At 33.0% G+C, this 24216-nt stretch overlaps 2 protein-coding genes and 1 long non-coding RNA gene across 5 annotated transcripts in view; 1 reads left to right on the forward strand and 2 right to left on the reverse strand.

The window, feature by feature from the left end:
• LOC129800544 (locomotion-related protein Hikaru genki) overlaps positions 1–24216 on the reverse strand; it is a 110523-nt gene that overhangs the window by 26845 nt on the left and 59462 nt on the right. For all 3 annotated transcript variants that reach the window (XM_055845015.1, XM_055845014.1, XM_055845013.1), the window contains 4 exons: positions 15857–16019; positions 7128–7436; positions 2871–3014; positions 2582–2791 (listed from right to left, as the gene is read on the reverse strand). In XM_055845015.1, the coding sequence (XP_055700990.1) occupies positions 2582–2791; positions 2871–3014; positions 7128–7436; positions 15857–16019 (826 nt within the window). The remainder of the gene's footprint in view (positions 1–2581; positions 2792–2870; positions 3015–7127; positions 7437–15856; positions 16020–24216) is intronic.
• LOC129800546 (uncharacterized) lies at positions 9050–13504 on the reverse strand. Its single transcript, XR_008751633.1, has 3 exons — positions 13488–13504; positions 12866–13045; positions 9050–11290 (listed from the first exon to the last, which is right to left on the reverse strand). It is a non-coding gene; the product is annotated as an uncharacterized LOC129800546 (long non-coding RNA).
• LOC129800545 (uncharacterized) lies at positions 16574–21899 on the forward strand. Its single transcript, XM_055845016.1, has 3 exons — positions 16574–16857; positions 20982–21309; positions 21488–21899. Exons 1-3 carry the CDS (start codon positions 16746–16748, stop codon positions 21612–21614), a joined length of 567 nt encoding a protein of 188 aa, XP_055700991.1. The 5' UTR covers positions 16574–16745; the 3' UTR covers positions 21615–21899.

Here is a 24216-nt window from a genome sequence, read left to right on the forward strand (position 1 = left end):
AAATGTCCGCGAGTTTCCATGGACTTTTCTCTGACGAATATTTCCACGGCTTTTCCTATGGATTATTAGCGTATAATCGGCAGTCAGCCCTTTAAAAATTTGGAAAAATCCTCTTTATTTCCACGAAATTCTCCGTGGAAATTTCCATGCAACGGCCTTAGAGGCTTCTGTGGTTTAATATTACGGAATTCCACGACTTTTGCAGTGGATTTTTTAACATTGTTCTTCAAAATAATTCCAAAAATTGATTAAAAATTTCGTGGAACTTTCATAGAGAATTTCCAGAAAAAAACATCCACAAATATGGACGATCAGTGCCAATTGGCAGCTTAGAACTTTGAAAGTGTTCATCTATCAGAGTAACACTCAATTGTTCTACTTTTGAATTGAAAATATTGCTACCATATCGTTCATTTGAGTATGTCTAGCTCGCAAGAATTATAGCGTTAGGGCGAAAAATAATTGCAGAATTTTCGCGCTTACTTCCATGGAGTCTTGGTCGGAAAGATATCAGAAAATATACTCGGAACATTCAAAGGAAATTTTGAATCAATTTCCACGGAATGCTTTTAGATAATTGCAAGAAAATTCCTCGGACTTTTTTTTCCAGAAATTCCACACGAAAAAAAGCTGATACCTCCGCAGAATTCCAAGCGGAATATTAGCGTTTATTTCCACGGAAATTCTCGCGGTAAAATAGAAGACAAATTTCAGGGAATTTTCTGTTACTGTGAAACTTTGCGGCCGATCGGCTACAGGGATATACCCCCTACATGTCAAAAACAGTTTTTCAAGATCGAATGCTAAAAAATATTCTAGGGAGCATAATTCTTGACTGATTGTGATAAATATGGATGCATTTGAAAGGCCTTTGAATTCTATACAAATTTAAAGTGATTATAATTGGTTATGCATGGGTTATGAATAGGTAATGAATTTGTAAATTGATTTGACTTCTTCGATATATTTTGGTAGAAACAGTTTAACCCTTTAAGGACGATTGGAACACCGGTGTCCCATGAAGAAAATAATTTTTCCTGACTACCTAAAGTTATTTTTTTTCTTATGTCTGTACATAATTGTAAAGTAGAAGGCTTAAGGAATCTAGAATATTTTTTGCTAGTCTCTAGCTATTTGCTATGTAGTAAATATTAAGTTCAAAAATGGCGAATTTTTAAATTCTCAAATTCATAATTGATTTTATTTATTTTTTATACTTCCAATTTTTTTTAAGCAAAACCCTTTTGACATTAAAAACCACAATACTCATACGTAATATTTTTCATTAAAGCGAAAAATATTATTCATTGGTATTGTCAGAAAAATTACTTAAATTTTTGGGCTATTTTTGTCCCTATCGTTCATAGAGGCGCAAAATACACCGAATCAGACTCTGTTGGACGTTCCAAAGTTAGATGTAAGACTTATCATTGATTATGTTTACCAGTTTAATTGTTATTGTTGATTTTCAGTCCGTAAAAAGTGTCTCGTCGTTAAACGGTTAAAGCTGTGGCGGTTAATATAAAATGCGGTAAATTTGAAATATATTTTGTGTGAACTATAGGCGCTGAAAAGGCTGTGGGTATGCAATTTTTCTGTGTCACTGGAGTGAATTTGTGGGCTTTTTTTTGTGGTCCCGAGAATTTCATTAAAAGCGGAACTCCCTGCAATGTAAACGTTTGTAATTCTAACTGTGTTATCACACTTGCACATTAAAATTTTAATATTATTCACATTAATTGTCGCTGGTGAGAGTCCAAATGTGTAATTTGTGTATTTGAGTCATTCTATATTCAAAATTTGATCTATTTGTTGATGAAAAGGTAGACTTAGCCCACAAAATTTGATATAAATTGATTTATAGCATTAATGCGAAAAATTAATGTGATTTTCTCTTTAATTTTTTAATGTGAAAAATATTTATGCTTTAGGTAAATTCAAACTTATTTTTGCAGGCCAAGTCCACTTCTTTATCAATAAATAGAAAAACCCCAAATATTAAGTGACTCAAAGACACAAATAACATATTTGGACGCTCACAAGCGACAATTAAAGTGAATCACATTAAAATTTTAATGTGCAAGTGTGATAACGCCGTAATAACGTAAAAAGTATCTTTTTCTTACTTTTTTTTCAAAATATAAGGTAGTTTTTGCTTCCTGGGTATCCCACTTTATTTATTTAAACAAAAATTGCAGAATTAATTAGGATTGCGTAGCATCGAACTCACAGTCACAAGATCGAGCATTTCACCAAGTTTAAGTTACTTTCCAGCTTGTTTATTATTGTAAGCCCAATTTCAACTTATAATAGCGCGGAATTGTGCTTTCGATATGTAAAAGGGAAGATACCCTATTAAATGGATGAAATCGCAAGTGTTTGGGGGGTGATGTTGTATTTGGTCCTATGTGGAAAATTTGTCCATCCCCCACGGGGAAGATTTTAAATGAATTTATACACCGCAATTATTCCGCTGGGTGGATTTTGCATCGAATACCCCAAGCAAATTCACTTGAAGTGGTGAAAGATATTTATTTAGAGGCAGAGGTATATATGGGAGAGTATGAGAAAAAAGATTTACCTCGGCATCGGGGAACTGGTCCACTCCAAACACCAGATGGTTCACACTCCAATCCCGGTGGTCCACTGAGACGATAGCCCCAGGAGCACTTGAATACCGCCCGTCCCCAGGCGGATGTATTCAATTCCACGAGACTGAGATGGGGATCCTCGAGGTAGAGCGATGGACACTGAACAGCCAAGCAGGTGGGTGGTGGTGATGACCAATTGCCTGATGAAAGATTCCAACAACAAGCAAGGGAATCAGAGAGAGAAAATTGATGATAGAATTGTTAAACTGGATGTCCTACCGGATGCCAGACACGTGGAATTGGCAACTCCATCGAGATTGTATCCCAGTGGACATCGGTACAGTGCTCTCTGGCCAAGCTTCGTTCCTTCGAGGCGTAGCTGAAGGGGAGCTTGTGGATCCGGTACCATTGGACACTGAGACACTACAAAAAGTGAACACGTATAATATTTTCTCTCTACCATTTCATAAGTCTCTCTTTTTGATTGAATTTGCAGATATGAAGTGGTTCTTGGATTGGGGATGAGAATGGAAGGATATGCTCCAACTCTGTCGTGAGATGAGGTCAAGAGGCTATTCGCATAACACAGCACTGTAAAATGTGAAGGAACAAAAAATCCTGCTTGTACAGCAACGATAAACTTTCCAATAAATTACATAGCTCAAGCTCTCTCTAATCCACTGGCTTCTTTTACTGCCCCTCCAGAAGACAAAGGGGGACATGCATTTTAGATTGTGGGAAGTAGAGATTCCCATGTAAGCCAACTCATAACACAACATTAAATTCATCTGGTGGAATTGAGTAGTTGTACTCGGGAACGTTTTATACTTAAAACACTTGAAACCCTTGAAACACTTAACTTCTTTAGCACATGAATTTTTTTTAGATAAATTGTATAACTACTTCTCAAAGGAATTATAAATTCTCTATTTAGAAGTTCCAAAATAAATTGATTTCACTGTACAAATAAGCAGTATCAAATTAAATTTAGTCAGATTATCGAACAAATTTAAATGGTAACTCAATTTAGAACTTCAAAAGTAGTGAAATTTTTTAGCAAGTCTCTTGGGAAAGAAAAAAGAGAGCTTTTTCTGAGATTCTTTAAACTTTTAACATAATTTTGTAAAATATGTCCAAGATCAATTTTTTATGGCTCCGACACACCTTTTAGATCAGCAAAATATTACGAAATCAAAATTCGAATATTTTTCTTTCTCATGCGCTTTGCATATGTCTATCTCTTTCTTTCGTACTCCAAATTCAACTGAGCTAAATATAATTTGCTGTGATGTTTAAAGGAAGAAGAAGAGTGCGAAAAAGTGAGATCGACATATGCAAAGTATGCAAAGCGCATGAGAAAGAAAGATATGTGAAATTTGATTTAATGAAATTTTCCTCATCTAAAAGGTGTACCGGAGCCATAAAATATTAAATTTGGACAATAATAAAAATCATTTTGGCCTATTAAAAAAGTTAAATTTCATTGGTTTAAAAATTAAACTTGCTCAGTTAAAAATTTAAATTTGATCTACAAAAAAACGTCGATCATTTAAGGAATTAAATCTGGTCAATAAAATATGAAATTTGGTTAGTCAAAGAAATTCAATTTGGGTAATAAAAAACCTAAACAGCTAAAACATAATTTTACTCCATTAAAGAATTAATTTTGGCAAATAAAATACTAAAATTTCCCAGTTGCTTAGTTTGCTTAGTTTAAATTTGTGGTTAACAAAAAATTAAATTTAATCTAACCAAGAATTTAGTTTGATCAGTAACTTATTAAATTTGGCTAGGAAAAGAAATTAAATTTGATTAGTAAAAACAGGGGCATGACGTTTCCTATGTTTCCCATATGTTTCTAGCGAGCCGAAAAAACTTTGAAGTTTATACGGTGCTTTCTGTCATTGTGGAATGAATTAGCAAAAAATACAAATACAATTTAAGAGCCAATTTAATATAGAATGGGCAACCGAAAACCTCAAATTGGCAACCTACGTACTATTGGAGATATCTCGTGAAATGTGTACGAAAACATGGAAAAATTTACACTAAAACCGGTCGCATTTTTCAGAGCTAATGTCATCCCCCGGAGAAAAAACATAAATTTGGGAAATTAAAACTTAAATTTGGTTAGCAAAAAATAATTTTTATCAGGAAAATATTAAATTTAATCAGCAAAAATATGACATTTTAGTTAATGATGGCTCCTACATATCTTTTAGATCAGTAAAATTTCATAAAACCAAAATTCACATTTCTTTCTTTCCCAAAAGAATTAGTTCAAGAATTAGTTCAATCCAACTTCAAGTTCAAAAAAGTGGGACAGACTTTTGCAAATCTTTTGAAAAAGAAAGGAACGCGAATTTTGATTTCATAAAATTATACAAATCTAAAAGGTGCTGGTGGCATAAGAAATGTAAATTTGGTGAGCAAAAAAATATTAAATTTGCTCAATTAAAGAATTAAATTTATTCAGGAAGACATTAAATTTGGTTAGCAAAAAAAAACATTATTTTGCTCAGCTCAAGATCTAAATTTGATCAACCAAATCTTAAATTTGATCGGTATAAGAAATTAAACTTGGTTAAGGAAAATATAAATTTTCTCAGTTAAAAACATAAATTTGGTTAGCAAAATATAAAGTTTGATCAGTAAAATATTGAATTTTAATTAGTAAAAGAAATTAAATTTAATGAGAAATGGATCAGGTACACCTTTTAGATCAGGAAAGTATCGTGTAATCGAAATTGACATTCTTTTTTTTTCTTAAACGTTTTGCATATATCTATCCCATTCTTTTGGACTCTTTCTTCTTTTGAACATCAAAACAAATTCAATTTAATTCAATCCAATTTTTTATTGGGAAAATTTAAGATAGACATCTGCCGAAATCGTTTTGGAAAGAAAGAAATATGAATTTTGATTTCACGAAATTTTCCTGAAGGTATGTCGGAGGCTAAAAAACCATAAATTTGGACAGTAAAAAATAAATTTGGTCTGGAAAATATTAAATTTTGCCAGTTAAAATATTTAACTTAGCAAAATAATTAAATTTTGTCAATTAAAGAATTAAATTTGGTCAGTAAAATACTAAATTTGATGAGTAATGGCTCCGGCACACCTTTTAGTTCAGGTAAATTTCTTGAAGTCGAAATTGGAATCCCTTTTTCTTTCTTTTAGAAATCATTCCAAATTAAATTTAGCTCAAACGAATTTGGTATGAGAAAGATTGAGATAGCCATATGCAAAACACATGAGAAGGAAAGCGATTCGAATTTCGTCTTAATGAAATTTTCCTGATCTAAAATGTCTGCTGGAGTCATTAGTGAAAAAATGTAGGATTTGAATTGATCAAAATTAGAAATTTAATATTTGACTCACAAAATTTAATATTTAATTGTACCAAATTTATCTTTCTGCTGACCAAATTTAATTTTTTGCTAAAATAAATTAAGATTTCAACTGACCAAATTTAATATTTTCTTGACCAAATTTAATAATCTATTTTCTTAACCAATTTTTATTTGTTGTTTACTAAACTTAATATTTTATTTTAAGTTTTTTTTGAGTATGTTTAACATTTTGCAGTCCAAAATTAATTCTTTAATTGACCAAATTTAATTTTTGGCTGATTAAATTAAAGTTATTAATTGATCAAAATTATATTATTAAATTTACTGTCCTATTTTATTTATTAGCCGAATTTAATTTGTTTTACTAATCAAACCTAATATTTAACTGTTCAAATTTAATTTATTAACCACCTTAAACAATTTGATTATCTGATAATTAAAATTTAATTTCTTACCGAACTCATTTAAATTTTCACTGACCATATTTAATTTTGGTTTGACCAAATTTTAAATTTTAGCTTCCCAAGTTTAATTTTCTAACCGACCTTTTTAAATTTTTTAATTCGCCAATTTTTTTTTCTAATCAAATTTAAGTTTTTATCTGACTAAATCTAATCCTGTGATACTCAATTTAATTCTTTTCCTAACCAAGAATTAAAATTTTACTATCCAAAATTTAATTTTTCGCTGACCAAATTAAAAATTTTACTGACCAAATTTAGGTAGTTACTGCTCATTTACTTTTTGCCATGAATTATTTTCATTTCCTCAATTATTCCCAATGAATGCTTTAATGCGAAGGAAACTCTAAAGCTCTCAGCTTCATAACTTTAATAGATCTTTTTTTTGATTTCCATTTCCACAGACACCAACTAAGAATTTTATACATGAGGGTTCACCATTTTACTCAAACGCACGTCTTCATCACTTTTTAATTTGAATTCTTTTGCTTCAATCTCGGAAATTTGTAGTTAGAGAAGAGAAATGTTACAAAAAGAATGGAATACTGTCATAATTCGTTTGAAAGCATTATGTCTTTTTTACAAGAGAAAGAATTTTGTCATAACGACGGTAGTTTTATTATAAAGCATGTTTTATATTTATTGTATGACCTGAAATTTCTCTAAAAGTAAGAGGATATTTAAAAAATAATGGGATATAGAGCTAATTTTGAGAGACTCACCAGCAACAACAATCACAATGCTATTGGTCAATCCACGTGGTGAGGCACAAGTATATGTACCGGAATCCTGATTCTGAATATCCTTAATCGTAAGACGGTATTTGGTAGCCTTTTCTTCTGGCATTGTCGACCACCCGGTGAGATATTGACGAAAGTAGCCGCTCCATGTCCATTCAGGAGTTCCTCGATTTCTCGGATACATACAGTCAAGATGAATTGTGCTCCTGGGTAGAACAGCCAGCACCCCACTCGGTTCAAAAGCACCCGAACCAACACCCACCTTAATCCGTATGGACGGTGGACTGTCATCTGCAGACGAAGGAGGATTTCAATCAATTTATTAAAATTCAGCCCATTCCCTCCGGGAGGACTATGCAAATCTTCCCATATGAGAGAACAAGTGCACATCCTTCTTTGTCGATGATTTCTCCCCCGGGGAATATATTCTTCCACATCAGGACTACACAGAAACCATCTTAAGGCAGACTTGAGATGTGCCAGATTATGAAGATTTACGTGTAACAGAAAGAAGGATGTTAGTAAAGGGGGAAATCTTCAATCTCTCATCTGGTACGGACACAACTTTCACTCTGACCAAGAGGAAAATCATAAAGTTTCCACTAGAAAATTTATATTCTTCACTCTTCCGAGACGATGAAATGTTTTACTTTTCTTTGCAATCGCAGCTTTTGCGATTAAAGGTAAAATTCAAACACGCCAAGTCGGTGTAAAATTTGTCAGTATAAGCATAATTCCAAGACTGAGTGTACCTAGGTAAAATCGAGACTGAGAGCCTCGAAAGACCTGAGAATTAGCCGAGAGACGGCTTAGCGTAATTATATTAGAAATAATGTTCAAACTACATTTCCATCATTTTCCACTAAGTCGTTTCTCGACTTAAGTCGTAAGTGTATTTAGGGCATTAGATGCTATACCTCAAAATTACTTTCAAATAATTTACCGGCTCATAACTGATTTAAAACCGATTTATTAAGCAATTGGTTTAATTGGACCAAACTTGGTTTAATTTGGGTCTAATTCTAGTCAAATAATTATTATAATTATTTTTCTAATTTTGGCCATTAAGTCACAGTGAGGTAAATTTTGGGTAATTACAATTACCTTCGTGGCTTGATGTAAATAACAGAATATGTAATACTGTTGACTAAGATCGTCGACGTCATTAAAAAGGTATAGTAATGGCATCCTTACAAGGTAATTTTGGAGTAAGATATGGGTAATTTTAGGAATTTCAGAGTCATTGTGACACAAAATGACTTTAACTGACATGTTAATTCGACGTTTTAATTACCGTCAATCAACTCTTTTTGGAATACTCGAGCAAACAGTAAAAATCTAGGCAAAATTTAGCGTTAGTGTATTGAAATTATTAAAAAAAAATGATTCTATATTCATTTAGAATGCAAAAGTGTTATGAAATAGTTTTTGGCGTATATGTGCATTCTGCACCACAGTACGATGGTAATAAAATGCTTTTAAAATGCTACTCGGGTAAAACAAGAGTTTTGTAGGATTATGCTTGTATTTTTGCGACATATCGAGAGATTATTAAAGCTCTATGTTGAATATACCTCTGAAATATTTTTGTTCAAAAGCTCTGGGATTTTGGAGAATTTAATTCTATTTATCTAGGAACATATCCGGCACATGAAAAATGTTTAAAGTTGTTTTGTTGACGATAAATTGAGGGTAAGCCGACTGACATTCTACTAGAATGCCGATCAACTTACGCCAAATTTTTAATAAGCTTATGGTAATCGGGATTGCAGTTTATGGGTAAAGACTGTCGCCTATAGTTAATCACATCTGTTCCATACCGTAGATGCGGGTGACTATCCCTTTCCACGGCTGTTAGTAAACTTTTCTTTAATTCTAGCACTTAAGGATGGTCTTTACCACCCCCCCCACAGTTAGAAGTTGCACTGTGAGTTCTTTTTTTAGTGTTATTTTAAAAATTTTCGTTATTTTTCAAGTACCCGTTGTGTACATCTAATTTGTTAGAGATGGCGCTTCGACAGGGATGTAATTAGGGGTAAAATCTTTTGGTATTTATTTTTATTTAATAGGCTGTGTGGATGTTGTCAGAACGTCCGGCCTAAAACTTTAAAGCGAAGAAGAAGAAGAAGAAGAATTTTATTTTATATATTTTTTGCTGAGTGTATTAGAATTATAGAATACGACGTAAAATTATTCCATTTTGAAATGAATTATTTTCTCACTTTCGCTAAAAATATCATTTCCAATGTTTTCAGGATTTGTATGCTTTTTTATTGTCAGAATTACTGTTTCTTTAGGGTAAATTAAGCTAATTCAAAACCTGCTCCAAATGGAAATCTTTTGCTACCCCAAATGGAAACGTCAATTTTTTCATAATAAAGACAGCATTAAATTTTTATATTTATATATTTCCTATACCACAGTTTCATTATTTAGTTAATTTTGCTCCAAGTAAAGCGAAAATCCATTCATATTCACAAATTTTAATTTATTCATTTCTCAGAAAAATTAAAAGTGTATCTTTTCATCATTGAATTTTTCATCGATCGACCATGTTTTCCAATGAAAAACACAATAAAGTGACTGTTATTTATTCGTTTTGTTTAACATTTATGTCATATTTCTGGCTAATTTTAGTTAAATTAAGTGCTAACCTTTATTGTTAACGATACGTGAAGTTTTCAAATGAAATAATCACCTATTTCGTGAACAAAAAGGGTTTTTCTGAAGTGTCTGCAAATGCTTCAATACGAAACCCCGGAAATATGATTTTTTTTGGAGAGATTTTCTTATTGTTTTAGATGGGAAAGAAGAAAAGACCAGGAATAAGAACAAATCCTGCACTCAGGAGCAACTTAACAAGGTTTTGGAAGCCTTTCGTCGCTGTTTCACTTACACTGTTTGTCTCCAATTAGAAACTTTCCCTTGTCTCCATTTGGATTAATATATTTCCAATAGAAACATTTTACGCTCGCGAATTTTTCTTGTATTTAAGAAGTTTTCAAATTATATCCAAAGAATTTTCACTAAACAGTAACATTCTAGAAGAGTCAAGGAGCAAATTTATGTAATTCTCTTCAGAAAAAATATGAACTTAATGTGTTGAATCTTCTGTCAAAATTAAAGCATCTGGATCTGGAAATGATTTCTAATTAGGACATTTACCCTATACATCTATTATTCCTCATTATTTTTGCTTCGTTGTGGTAATAAATTTTATAGAATGCATATGAAAATACAAAAATAAGGAATTGTTTTTTAACTTATGTTTAAATATCAGCATCAAGTGTTACATTTACTATAATGCTAACGAAATATCAAACCAGTAATATTATATTCATTAAATAGAATCTCAAATCAAATCAAATAGAATATTTTGGGTAAGAAAATACTCACATTATAAGATTATCACATCTGTGAAGTTTACCATTTCTTCTGAAGAAATCAGATTTCTACTGAAGATCTGACAGTTCTGTCACACTAAAATTGGCAAGTTATTGAAGAACTGTAATCTAAATTATTTCGAGGTAAGATGCTGAAATCTTTTCTATTTTATGTCCTTTTATGAAGCGAGACAGAAATTTACCCAGAAGTTTTTTTTTTGCAAAGATCTAGGAGAATTTCAAGTATAAATCATTATGTGAATCCAACACGAGACACAATTTAAATATTTTGCCACAAACTTGCAAATTGAATTGAAGTAGGTTAAAAAAACAAAAATTTTAATAGAGAATAAATTTATTTTAAAAATAGCTATCTATAAATTAGGATAAATTCATTACTTTTTATAATTATTCGAAACAATTAAAGATCAAGTCCATCATTTTTCTTAATTCTGCATAAAAATAGTAAGAAATAATAAAACATAATTGCTAACTCTAACTTATTCGTTGCATTGGAGTAGAATTTGTTTCTATAATACTTTCAAAACTTATTTCGAATCAGCTTTGGTAATACGATTGACATCTTCATGTGTCCTTTGCCTGGATTTCTTACACCGTATGATGTTGCATATCCATTCTCATTGACTGTTTCCATCTAAAATAAAAATAGGCTCTTTATCGTGACATGTGAGAACAGAGATGGTCACACTCAAGTAGTTCTGCATATTGCTTTCCATCAAAAGATGTGGTACCAATGAATGCCTGGAAATTTAAGATTGTATATAGTCAAGTGTGCTAATCTGGGCACTTAGCTATCTGGATCGTTTATGACGTTTGGCTACGCTAACTAGATAATCTACTTAAAATAATATTTTTATTTCCGTAATATAGTCACTACAGTAACATAATATAACTAATCAACTTTGAGAAAAAGCAAAAATAATTCCAAAATCGAAAATGCGACCCAGTTCGTGTATGCTGACTTGTTTCAGTATTATCATTATTTTATAAATTTTCTTTAATATTTTTGATATTCTTTATATTATGTTTCTGAATGACACATTGAATAATTCTATGGATTTACAAGAAGTAAAAAAGAATTTCATCAGTCCAAAAACCAGCGTTTAAGTAGCACTTTACGGAAAGCGATCTAGTTACCCCACCTTACTGTACAGGAATATTACAAGCAGTATCCAAAAATAATAAAGTATCAGTTTTTCAATTCATTTTTTAATTCAAGCCAATTTATTTTCATCTCACTTCGTCTTTTTACCCCCCGCCTTCCCATGCGTCTATCGCCGTCTTAGCGTTGATTCCAGCCTCCAGGACTAAACGATGGAAATGTCCCTTCGTAGACTGTGTGTTATCAGACCGAATTGAGAGAGATCAAAAACCACTTCCAAACCAAAGGTTTTTTTTTAGAAAAGTGGGTGGTTTTTTACATTAAAAAAAATACAAAGATAAAAAAGAATTATGTACTGGTCAGCTAATCACCACAAATCTGGGTCAAAAAAAATTTTTTTTTACCCTCTCTGCAACGTCTTCAATTGTGATCCTTGGACTTTCTTTCTTTAAAGCACTTGCATTATCTTCAGCAAGGTTATCCATAAAGGTGGCAATCATGCATAGTGATATTGATATCCCCATTTCAAAATAGTACAAATTTCACACAGTCTCACACGCATGCCTGTCAGACTTTAAAATCCTTTGAAGTGTGTGAGGGAGTTTCTGACGTTCGGATATTTTGGAGTTGAAAAATTGCAGAGTCAGAGTTGTCAAGAGTGGGCGGTCTTAAAAGTGGTCCGAGGGGGTAGATAGTGGGAATTTGGGGTGGAATAGGGTGAAAAAATCAAAGGTTTATATATACTTCTCTCTGTGTGGAGTTCGAGCAGTATATTGGTGTCTATAATATTGAATAAAAAAATGGGACTTATCTTTCGTTTTTTAACACTAAATTTCTCTATTCAGGGATTCTTAAAACGGACATAGAGTTCATGTTGAGCAGATACAACGTATTTCGAAAAAAAACCACATATACATATTTCATGAATTTTAGAAGAACATACAGTAAAAATTATATCTTCTGTAAGGATTGTTAGTAATTATTTTAAAAAAGGAGGGCCGAAAATTTCTCAAAGCTTTTATTTTACGTAATATTTACTTGATTGCCTTGAAACCTTGAAAATTTAAAGAAATTCATAAAGATTATTTATTTTAAATATTTGAAGACTTAGTCACTTCTATATTGATTGCAACCAAATTTGAGAATTTTCGCTTATCAAATTTTGCTTCATATTCCCCTATTTGTTTCTTGAATTAAAAAAAAATACGACTTACGATTGGTAGGGAGTCTTTAGCAAAGGATCGCACGTACTTCGAGCGCTTCACTTTTGAGGCACTTTTCCGTGAAATATTTTATGGATTGAAGTGTGGAGGCTGCATACGGCTTTATTTCGGTCCACAAGTGCAACTGAGAGCTTCAGACGAGTTGCGCACAGTTCTAAAATTACTGGAAATCTAAAAGAGGAAATTTTGTCAAAAAGTTGTGAATATTCGACTTTAGTTTATTCATTTCATTCATATATCGACAATATAAAAATATTTGATTAACAAGGATTTGAATTGAATTGCCCCCTCCGCCCTCTTCATTAAATTGAATTTACATGTAAGCTGAGTTGGGGCAAATTAAGGATCTCACTAATTGAATTAAAGAAAGTTTATCACTATTAAAAAATATAACAGACTTTTTGCGAAGGGCATTACCCCTAATTCCTCTCTGGGCACAAAAAATTTTTTGCCGATTTTGCAAAATTCGACCAAGTTTCCCATGTTCTCTCTCACTATATTTTTTGTGCACACTTATAATTCTTATACCAATAAAAGCTCTATTTATCTGACTATTTATGAGCCCAATTATTAGGGTAAGCACAAGTTGATAAAAAAATTATGGGCACAATACCTGTGGAATGACACCCCCCGAGGATTTCGCTGGTCGCTGTTTTTGCAATTTCTCACAATGCACATCATTTTTTTTCACTTGCCACCACTAAGATCTATCATTAAGAGTTTTCTCACACCTTTGCACTTGTTTTTAAAGAACTTTCTTCACTATTTTCCGGATTTTTCACAAAAACTGCGCGAGTAAATTCGTGGAAATTGCTCCACGCGAGAACTGTCAAAAGCCGTTTGCATGTCTTTCCGCCAGATTCGCTAGTTGTTCACTACTAGTTCTTCGCACAACCGCACGCGCCGCCCTCACGCTCGATTTTTGAATTCTCTATAGAGAATTTGCTAAAATAACGATATTGACAGGGGGGTGGTCTTTACTGATAGGACATAGTAGATCGTATCTTCAATGATCCGATCTATTACGTTCGATCCGTGAAGAGGGGGGTAAAATCGCTTTGCTAATCGTAAGCTTTTCTTGAATTCTAAGCACTTCTAGCACAATCCACTATGTCCGATCAGTGAAGACCATCCTTATGTGCTAGAATTAATGAAGAGCTTACAAACAGTAGAGGGGGACGAAGTTACTCTGCTGTTTGTAAGCTTGTTTTCTTTTTTTAATTCTAGTGTTTAACCCTTTAAGAACGAGAGGGTTAAAAATCAGAGGTCCGAAAGAATCATTATTTCAACCTTTTTAGAGCAAAACGAAACTTTAGAAGCCCGTAGGAAAAACTTCGGTTTTGGGTCATCGGTGACCCAATCGTCCTTAAAGGGTTAAGGATAGTCTTAACCGACCTGATCTCCTATGTCTGTTTTGTGAAAATCATCCTTAAATGCAGCAATTAAAGAAGAGGTCCCGAACAGTAAGGGGGAGAGTCACCATGCTATTCGTAATTTCTTCTTTAATTCTACCATTTAAGGATGGTCTTTATCGATCGGACATAGAAAATTGGATCGGTAAAGATCATCCTTAAGTGCTAGAATTAAAGAACACCTTACGAATAGTAGAGGGAAAAGTCACCCTACTGTTCGTGTTTTTTTATTCTAGTACTTCTAGCACAATGTTCTATGTATCTACTATGTACGATTGGTGAAAACCATGCTGAAGTGCAAGGATTGAAGAAGAGTAAGTTTAAGAGCTAGAAAACAGTCAGGGAAAGTCATTCTGCTATTCCTAAAGCTTTTCCTAAATTCTAGCACTTAAGGATGATTTTCACAGATTGAACATAATTAATCGGATTGGTGAAGATTATCCTCAACTTCTAGAATTTAGGAAAAGCTTTAGGAATAGCAGAATGATTTTCACTGACTGTTTCTAGCTCTTAAACTTACTCTTCTTTAATTCTTGCACTCAGCATGGTCTTTTCACCAATTGTACATAGTAAATTGTGCTAGAAGTACTAGAATAAAAAAAACACGAACAGCAGGGTGACTTTCGCATCTACTATTCGTAAGCTGTTCTTTAATTCGATAAAGACCATCCTTAAATGGTAGAATTAAAGAAGTATTAACACGGACATAGTGGATTCTTCGGAACCACTATGTCCGATCGATAAAGACTATCCTTAAGTGGTAGAATCAAAGAGGTTACAAACAGTAAATAAAAAAGAATTACTCTGCTGTTCGTAAGCTTCTCATCAATTCTAGCACTTAAGGATGATCTTCACAAACTGAACATAATTGATCGGATTGGTGAAGATCATATTTAAGTACTAGAATTGAAGAAAAGCTTACGAACAGCAGAGCAATTCTTCTTTTTACTGTTTGTCTTTGATTCTAGCATTTAAGGATAGTCTTTATCGATCGAACATAGTGAGTTGAATCGGTAATGACTAATGACCATTCTCAAGTACTAGAGTCACAGTCGCCCTGCTGTTCCTAAACTTTTCTCACTTTTCCTAAGTTCTAGCACTTAAGGATGGTCTTTACCGATCTGATCTAATATGCAGTATTGATAAAGACCATCCTTAAGTGCTAGAATTGAAGAAAAGCTTACGAACTGCAGAGTAATTCTTCTCTTTACTGTTCGTTTTTGATTCTAGCACTTAAGGATAGTCTCTATCGATCCAACGTAGTGAATTGAATCGGTAATGACCATTCTCAAGTACTAGAGTCACAGTCACCCTGCTGTTCTTAAACTTTTCTCACTTTTCCTAAGTTTTAGCTTTTAAGGATGATCTTCACCGTAAGATCATCCTTAAGTGCTAGAATTAAAGAAAAGCTTACGAACAGTAGGGAGTAAAGTAAAGTAAAGGGATGCTAAATTGGAATAGGAACACACAGAGATTGTTTTTAAAGAATCCCAGCTACCACAAGCAAATCAAGGCTTAAAACTGTTTCTTTTTTTTGTGGAATTGATGGATACCATAGCATAGACCCTACCTGAATAGTTGGTGAGAAGTGTTGTTGGTACACATGACGGCATTCGTGGTGCCCAGAGTCCGTTGGAACACAAAACACGAGACTCCCCCAGAAGTTTGTACATGCCCAAGTCCTTGCAGCGTGCCTGGAGTGAGTGTCCATGGGGCAGATCCCAGCCAACGGTCTACCAGGAGGGTATATACAGTGATTAACATAATGGTTGGCAAGAGCGGAAAAGACATATTGTGTGGTGTTAAAAGAAAAACACCCGCCCAAAATTAATAACAATTATCCCATCTCTCAAGACAAACTCAAACTCTCAGAACCAGCATAAAAAAAAATCTCACTTGAAGGAGAAATTTATCAGGCATTTAGTAAATGTTTGCGTGTCTGAGCATGAATTCATTTAGACGATATTTTTCATGCTGAAATAAAGGAGTATGAACAATTGATAATGTTTGGATAAATTTCACCACGTTGAGGAATAGTGTTGAAAAAAAAAATCATAATAAATACATGAAAAAACAAAAAATATAACATACATGCCATAATAAATTACCCACTAAGCTAAATTATTCATACAACATAAAAATTGATTCTCCAGTTGGATACAAAAATTTTCTCCATATCTGAGCAGAGAAAAAAAAAGAGAACTTCTACATAGTTTGAGGGTAGTAAAATATTTTATATTCTAATGAAATTAGAGCTATTCACGACTTTTAGTTCTCTGTGCAAAGCAATAATCATTTGTCTTCGTAATTGCTGCATAGTATTTTTTTTTCTTGTCTGCTGGCCGTAGTTTTGTTTCAATCATCAAACCACTAGCTGGACAAAAAAAAAGTGCTTTGTGAATAAAAATCCACTGTGAGTTGTTTAATGTGAATAAGGGGGTTAATATCATGAAATTAAAATGAAGCAGAATCTTCATCAAATAATTCGACCACTAGTCCTCCTCCTAATCTTCACATCATTCTGTGGCATGATGGCAACAACCACCCGAAAGTCCAGAGTATCGAGAAGATGTAATAAATTCAGGTTTTAGGACCATCACAGAATTAATCAAGGGGTTTGTCAGATAATCACAAAATTCTCTATATGGGTTTTTACTATATACAGATTATTATTGTTGTGCGATGTAATTCCAATAATTGAACGTTTTTCTGGAGTATCTTGTATAAATAACTAAAGCAATTCATTTGCAGAATAGTTTTTGCAACTATGGTATTTTGCAATAATACTTCAAAACACTGACGGTTTTCTTCAGTAAATAAAAAATATATAAATGAACAAATAATAGAGAAATATGAGATACTAAATAAATCAATCAATGGAGCTATGCAATGCAATATTCAATTTTTAATAGATTAAAGAAACTATAGGTAATAAATATAAAAGTTCAGATTTTAAATTAACTTACCAACTATCGGTTGACAGAATTAGACATAATTCAAAATTGTCTTATTTTAATAAAAAAAAAATAAAATAAAATAGGGTAAGTGTACCAAATTCCGTCCACCTTTTTGTACCTCGAATTTCCATGAATTTTTAGTTTTACATACTCTACAGATGAAACAATGCAAAAGAATAACAAAAAAATAGCTTCGACTAACAAGATGAGGTGAAAAAGACATTGGAAGAATTTCCGGAGGGCAAGGAACTATGAGAATGAATGTGGCCGAAATAGGGCACATTCATTCAGCTATGTCTACATTTTTATTCATTTTAAAATATATTAAAAATGATTTTAGAGTAAATAAAGATGATAAAGTGTCTACAAGGTTCCAAGCAACACTATTTAAAAAGAATTAACAAAAAATCAATTTGTATTAAAAATATCACATATCAAACTTGAAATTTTGGTGCTAGCATGCACTATGCCGAAATTTGGCACATTGAATTGAATTGAATTTTATTATCATCTCTGTTTTTCCCACCCCCCATGCGGCCATCGCCGTCTTAGTGTCGATTCCAACCTCCGGGATGAAAACGATGGAAAATCCCTTCATTTTGGTTGTATATTTCGGGACCGTACATATGCACGTAGGTCACTTATATGGGAAGATGGGTATGCTCACAGAGAGAGGTTTGAAAAACCTAGCCAATAACCAACCCTAGATGCTAAAATTTAAGGAGTAAGAATTTCCCTAAACCCTTAGCTTTGTGCGAATGCACAAATTAGATAATGAAAACGTTATTTGCGCGTTATTAAAAGCTTATGTCCTAGACACACTTACGACTTAAGCCGAGAGATGCCTTAAAGTTAGTCAAAATAATGATTAGACTAAATTCCCATCAGTTTCCGACTAATTAAGCCGTTTCTCTGCTTAAGCCGAGGGACGGATTGATCAGAAACTTATGGAAGTATAATCTGATCATTATATTGAATATCGTTGGTTTGATCAGCAACTGTGCTAACTGCATTTCATGCTCTCAATTCTTCCGGTGTTCGGCAGAAGGGTATTCCTCTTTTCAAATTAAAAGAATTTGTTTTTTCTCCAAAGCTTTCAACCCTTGGTATGGGTCTTCTTCAATGGGTCAATTTAGAAACTTTTAAATATTTGAAAAACGTCTAACGTCTGACTAACTTTATGCATCTTTATGCATAAAGTTGACAATTGACAAAATTGCTTGTAGTGTGTAGACAAGAAGTAAAATTCCAATTGATCGAATTTCACTCAATTGAAAATGTCTTCCAGAGTCATTATGGCGCTGGCACACCTTTTCAATTTTCTGAAATCCTATTGATTGAAATTTTACCTTTTACTCTTTCAAACTGAAATCAGATACAGCTGTCTCTTTCTGTCAAATGAAAATTGAAATTTCAATTTCATTTTGAATTTCAATTTGGAATTTCACTTGAAAGAAAGAGACAGCTGTATCTGATTTCAGTTTGAAAGAGTAAAAGGTAAAATTTCAATCGATTGAATTTTACTCAATTGAAAAGGTGTGCCAGCGCCATTAGATTTGATATTTTGCGCATTGCATTTATATTTTCAATTTTATAAAACTAAAATAATGGCTCCGGCACATCTTTTAAATCAGAAAAATTCAATGTAATCGAAATTCACAAACTTTTTCTTTTTAAAACGATTTGCATATGTCTATCTCACTCTTTCGGACTCTTCTTCTTCTTTTGAACATCACAGCAAATTTAATTTAATGCAATCGAATTTTGAGTACGAAAGAAGGAGATAGACAAAGGGTGGAATCACCATTTCTCGCCAGTGCCCCACTAAATGAGCCGTAAAGTTCTTTGTATTTTTACTGCTGTTACGTATTTGCAGCATTTTTTAGAGCAATATTTTAAGCAAGTGCATCGAATCTAATATTTCTTATCCAATATGCTAAGTGTCATCAAATTTTCATCAAGCAAAAAATACCTTTTTGGATCAATAATTTGTCCATTGAATATTTAATTACACTTGTGGAATAGATAAAATTAGTATTTAGTTAAGTACTATTTCATTTTATATTACTTTTATATAAAAATTAGGCATGGCGAAAAGTGGTAATATTTTGGAATGATTTTACCACCTGTCGCCATCTCTTTTCAATAGGCGACGCTAACTTCACTTCATAGATTCTCTGTTGTCAAATCTACTTTGTTTACTTTCTGCAATAGACCTATTATTTAATTTTTCAAATAAAAGTGAAGAAAAAGCGTTTAAAGTGAGTAAAAATAAGGTGATCATGAGGAAAAAGAAATGCTGAATGTATTCTTTTTATAACATTGCCTAAAATAATCAAGTTTGGACCTTTTCAAGTGGGTGGCGAGAAGTGGTTACAAAACTGGCGAAAAGTGGTGAAAAATGGCGACGAAGTGGTTATTTTTGCATTGTTAATAAAAATTAGGTTTTTAAGTAGTTCAGCGTTAAATTCTCAGACTATTGTTTTCACGAATCAAAAGCCAATACATCTAAGTAACTTTGTGTCAAATTTGAGTTATCTTGTAATAAAAGTTCAAAAGTTATAATAAAATTAATTCTTCTTTATCCTAAATATGGCGATAAGTGGTTACTCCACCCTATACAAACTATTTGAGAAAGAAAAGGATGTTGATTTTGATTTCATGAAATTTTCCCGATCTAAAAGGTGTGACGGAGACTTAAAGACCTAATTTGTTTTGCAGATTCCTTTGCGCTTTTCACGCTGAAAATGCTGCTTTATAAAAATGTAAAGAAGCTTTGCTAACCACCTCACACCAAAGATAACTTAAAGTTTAATATCTTATTCAGCTTATTCATATCCAATTTATTCAAACTTTTGGCATAAAAAGCGAAAATGTCGGATTGTTCTTTTACAGCCATAAAATCTTAGTTAATGAGGTAAAACCTTTGAACTAATTACTTCACAATTATTTATGTAAAGAATTTTAAAATGTGATAATTCATCATTAGTATTAAAAATAATTTGATTAAACTATTTTATTGCTCTTCGAAACTATTTAGTAATTATCTAGAATGACTTGCAAGATTTAAAATTTGTTTAGACTTTAAGTAAAGTGGCTTTTTTGAAAGTTGAACGAACCCATCTTTCCCTTATTCAATTTTTATGTTTGTGCTTGGATTTTATAATTTAATGGTGTGTTTGCAGTTTGGCTTTAACTGAACAAATTGCGATAAGTTATCCGCAACGTGTTACCAAAATCACGAGACCTTCCCCCCCTCCCAAGCAGTTTTTGGTCCGACAAACCAAATAAGGAAACCTTTTTCATGGATCATAAAACAAAAATAGAAAAATACATCGTGCGATAACATTTATGCTCATGCTATGTGTCTATATTTCTGCAAATTCGATTTGGATGTGACCAGACAATTTTCTTTGACCAAGCCCTTACATAAGAGCCAATTTGTGAAGAAATGACAAGCCCCTTCTCCTATATTTTTTAGCAATAAGCAGTAAAATTCATTGGAGCAAATTGAAATGTGAAAAGGATGGAAATACTTTTGGAAATGCTTTCCATCTGAAAATTGCGATGAAACGGAGTGTAAAATACCATTGACTGTTTTGTGGGTGGATGATACAGCTTTTGGAGTATTTTGAGGAAATCATTTTCATTTAATTTCCCTTACACATAAATCTCCAAAATATTTTCCCGCGTTTTTCTTAAAGCACTCCCTCAAACCCCTTTTTTTCCATCACGCAGTAGAGGCTTGTTGCTACTACGTCACCCATGGATACTACCCCGACTACATCACCTACTACACCCCAGAGGAATTAAATGAGTACAAATTGTGGAGTGAGACTGACAAGGATATTTTACAAGTGTGCAATCTCAGTGAAAATGGGGAAGATATTCAAATATCTCGTCCCCCTGGGCATGATGGTGAGAATTCACTGGCAAATGATACCACGATCCATGCACAAGCACAACCATCTCACGAAATTGATGAAAAGTCGCAAGTTTATGTGAAAAATAGCATCCCAAATCACGTCACACTTCAGCCAAATATTGTGCCGGAAGAATCCTCAAAGTATTGGAGACATTCAATGAATCCCTAAGATTCTTTCTATTTATATATTTAATCGATTTTTTCTCTGTTTCTTTTTTTTCATGCTCGTCTGTCGTGCTATCCATCCCAAAAAAAACATCCCTTTTGCCAAAACAACTTCATATATCCCTCCCCGCAAATTGGGTATTGGACCTCAAAGAATGGAAAATCCTGAAAGTTGCAAATTGGTCAAACAAGTCACAGTCTCAATAAATTTCTACGTAAGCGTAAATCCTCACACAGGAAGTATCGAAATTATGCATGTGAAAAGTGACACAAAAAGGTAAACTCTCTTTACAATCTCCGACAAAACATTAATGGAAAATGGAGGGAGAGGAAAAGCGAAAATAAAAGGGAAAGTGCCAAAAGCATCGAGTGGAAGAGGATCAAGCAGCAAAAAAACGAGTATACTGAACACGCTGAGCATTAAATATTCAAATTTACATAAGAAAATCAGGAAAATTGACATAATTTGTGGCATAACTTAAATATGTATGAAAAAGGAATATAATGGAGTGGAAATTGTAATTGAATGTTATATATGGCTGAGTAATAAATCATTTTCCTGACGACACAGAACCTTCTCAAGTCTAAACCACCAAAGTATGATGATGAGGTTTGGAGTACAACCAGGGGAGATCGTGATCCAAAGTCCCCGATGTAAAAATATATTACTTTGCTATTTTTACAGACCATTTTGACAACAGTTCCATTCCATGACAACATTTCAGGAGAACCATTTGGAAAATTCATGTGCTTTCCATGTATTTTTGTCGATAAAATTGTATATCAGGCTTTTTTAACATTTTATAATCACGAAATTTTCAGCAAGTACATAACTCAAGTTAATTATTCTACAGGCGGTCCCCGGATTATGCAAATACACTTATGCATCTTCGCCTATCATTATGGTTCCGGCACACCTTTTAGATCAGGAAAATTTCATGAAGTCGAAATTAGAATCAATTTCTTTCTCATATACTTTGCATATGTCTATCTCATTCTCTCGTACTCTTCTTCTTCTTTTAAACATCACTCCAAATTCAATTTAGCTCAATCGAATTTGGTATGCGAAAGAATGAGATAGTCATATGCAAAACATGTGAGAAAGAAAGGGATTCGAATTTCGACTTCATGAAATTTTCCTGATCTAAAAGGTGTTCTGGAGTCATTATGAACAAAAGAAATCTCCTGAAAATATGCAAAATTTCTGTAGGGGAAACTGGGGCACCACCAAACACGCGGTAGCACCAAACACTAATTTTTATATCTAAACTATTTAGACTATCTCGACCATTTCTTCAGTGGACAAGCATCCCTATAATACCTAAAAAATTCTATAAGTCTTGTCCTCTGAAGTCGAATAACCCGAATAGCCGATTAAAAAATTGCAGTGTTTGGTGGTACTCCGTGTTTAGTGATGCCCCAGTTTCCCCTATGTATAAAGCCGTATCGCGCGCTTTTTCTAGGTCCCGAAAATATGCATAATCCCGGAACCTCCTGCAGTATGGAATCGGTGGCAGAAAATATATTCTCGCCTGAAGTATAGGGTTAAAGTGAAATATATAGCTCTTCAGTGTTTTTGATATACATGGAAAGAGTTCAAGAAATTATGAAAGATTGGAGTAGATAAAATGCACCACAAAATTGCTTTGTTAAGCCTCTGGCATACCTTTTAGCTTGATATAATTTCGACAACTCAGAATAGATAGATAGATAGATAAATATTTTATTTATCGACAAATGCTTTAAAAGCGCAACAACATTACAGGAACAGTGACTTATTTTCCCTCTATTGCGTCCACCGCCGTCTTAGCGTTGGTGACCAACCTCCAGAGGCAAACGATGGAAATCCTCCTTCACAGGTTGTATAAGCCGTTGCAGAAAACAAAACTGCTTTTAATGCTTATACATTCCTTACAAAATTACATTAACAATTTTGAAAAAAAAACAAGTCAGTCAACTGCTACTCCGTCGATTTCCGCGAATCAAAGCATTGCGAGAGTAGGATAGCTAGCTCAAATGAGCTGTATGCCAAACGAACATGAGCCCAGGTGTCATAAATATTACACACTTTAGAAATTATAACTATGTGAATAATATATATAAGTCGAATAACTCGAATATTTTCAAAAATCGTGTTAATCGATTTTTGGATACTTCTTTATACCATTTACCTTTCTTGTGAATATGAAAATCCTATTATTCGTTTTTTATTCTGAGCGTGTGATTTCACAAAATCAAAATTCGTGTCCCTTCTCAGAAGATTTTATAAAAAAATCCAAAAAGAAAAATTCAAAATCAACTGAAAATGTCTTTCAGTGCCATTAAATTTGAAATTTCGTGCATTGTATATTTTCAATTTTCGAAAACTAAAAGCTAATTGCTCCGGTACACTTTTGGATCGGTAAAATTCCATCAAATCAAAATTCGTATCCGTTTCTTTCTCGAAAGATTTGCTTAAGTCTGTCCCACTTTTTCGGTCCCAAAATTGACCTGAAATAAATTTAATTTGGCGTGATATTTAAAAGAATAAGAAGAGTACGATAGAGTAGGATAGACATATGCAAAGCTTTTAACCCATTCCTTACCATGGTATTATACATCATACGCAAATTGAGTGATTTTAGATGATTTATTCCAGGGAAATAATTATTCAAATTGCTGTCGGGAATGGATTTTTAGTTACTTTAGTCCTTCAATTACTTGGAAAAAATAGCCCGACAGAGATGAGAATACATTTTGTTGTTCTTTTCTCGCTTCGCATGAAGTCATGCAAAAATTTTGCTCAAAATGGCGGACGGAAAATTCGACATCCGACGAATTTATTAAAATTGGCCTTTATCCTCTTTTCTGATTTGAATTCTGGTTGCCAATGTGTTTTCTTGG

The sequence above is a fragment of the Phlebotomus papatasi genome, chromosome 2 (genome assembly GCF_024763615.1).
Source record: "Phlebotomus papatasi isolate M1 chromosome 2, Ppap_2.1, whole genome shotgun sequence".
Classification (NCBI taxonomy): Eukaryota; Metazoa; Arthropoda; class Insecta; order Diptera; family Psychodidae; genus Phlebotomus; species Phlebotomus papatasi.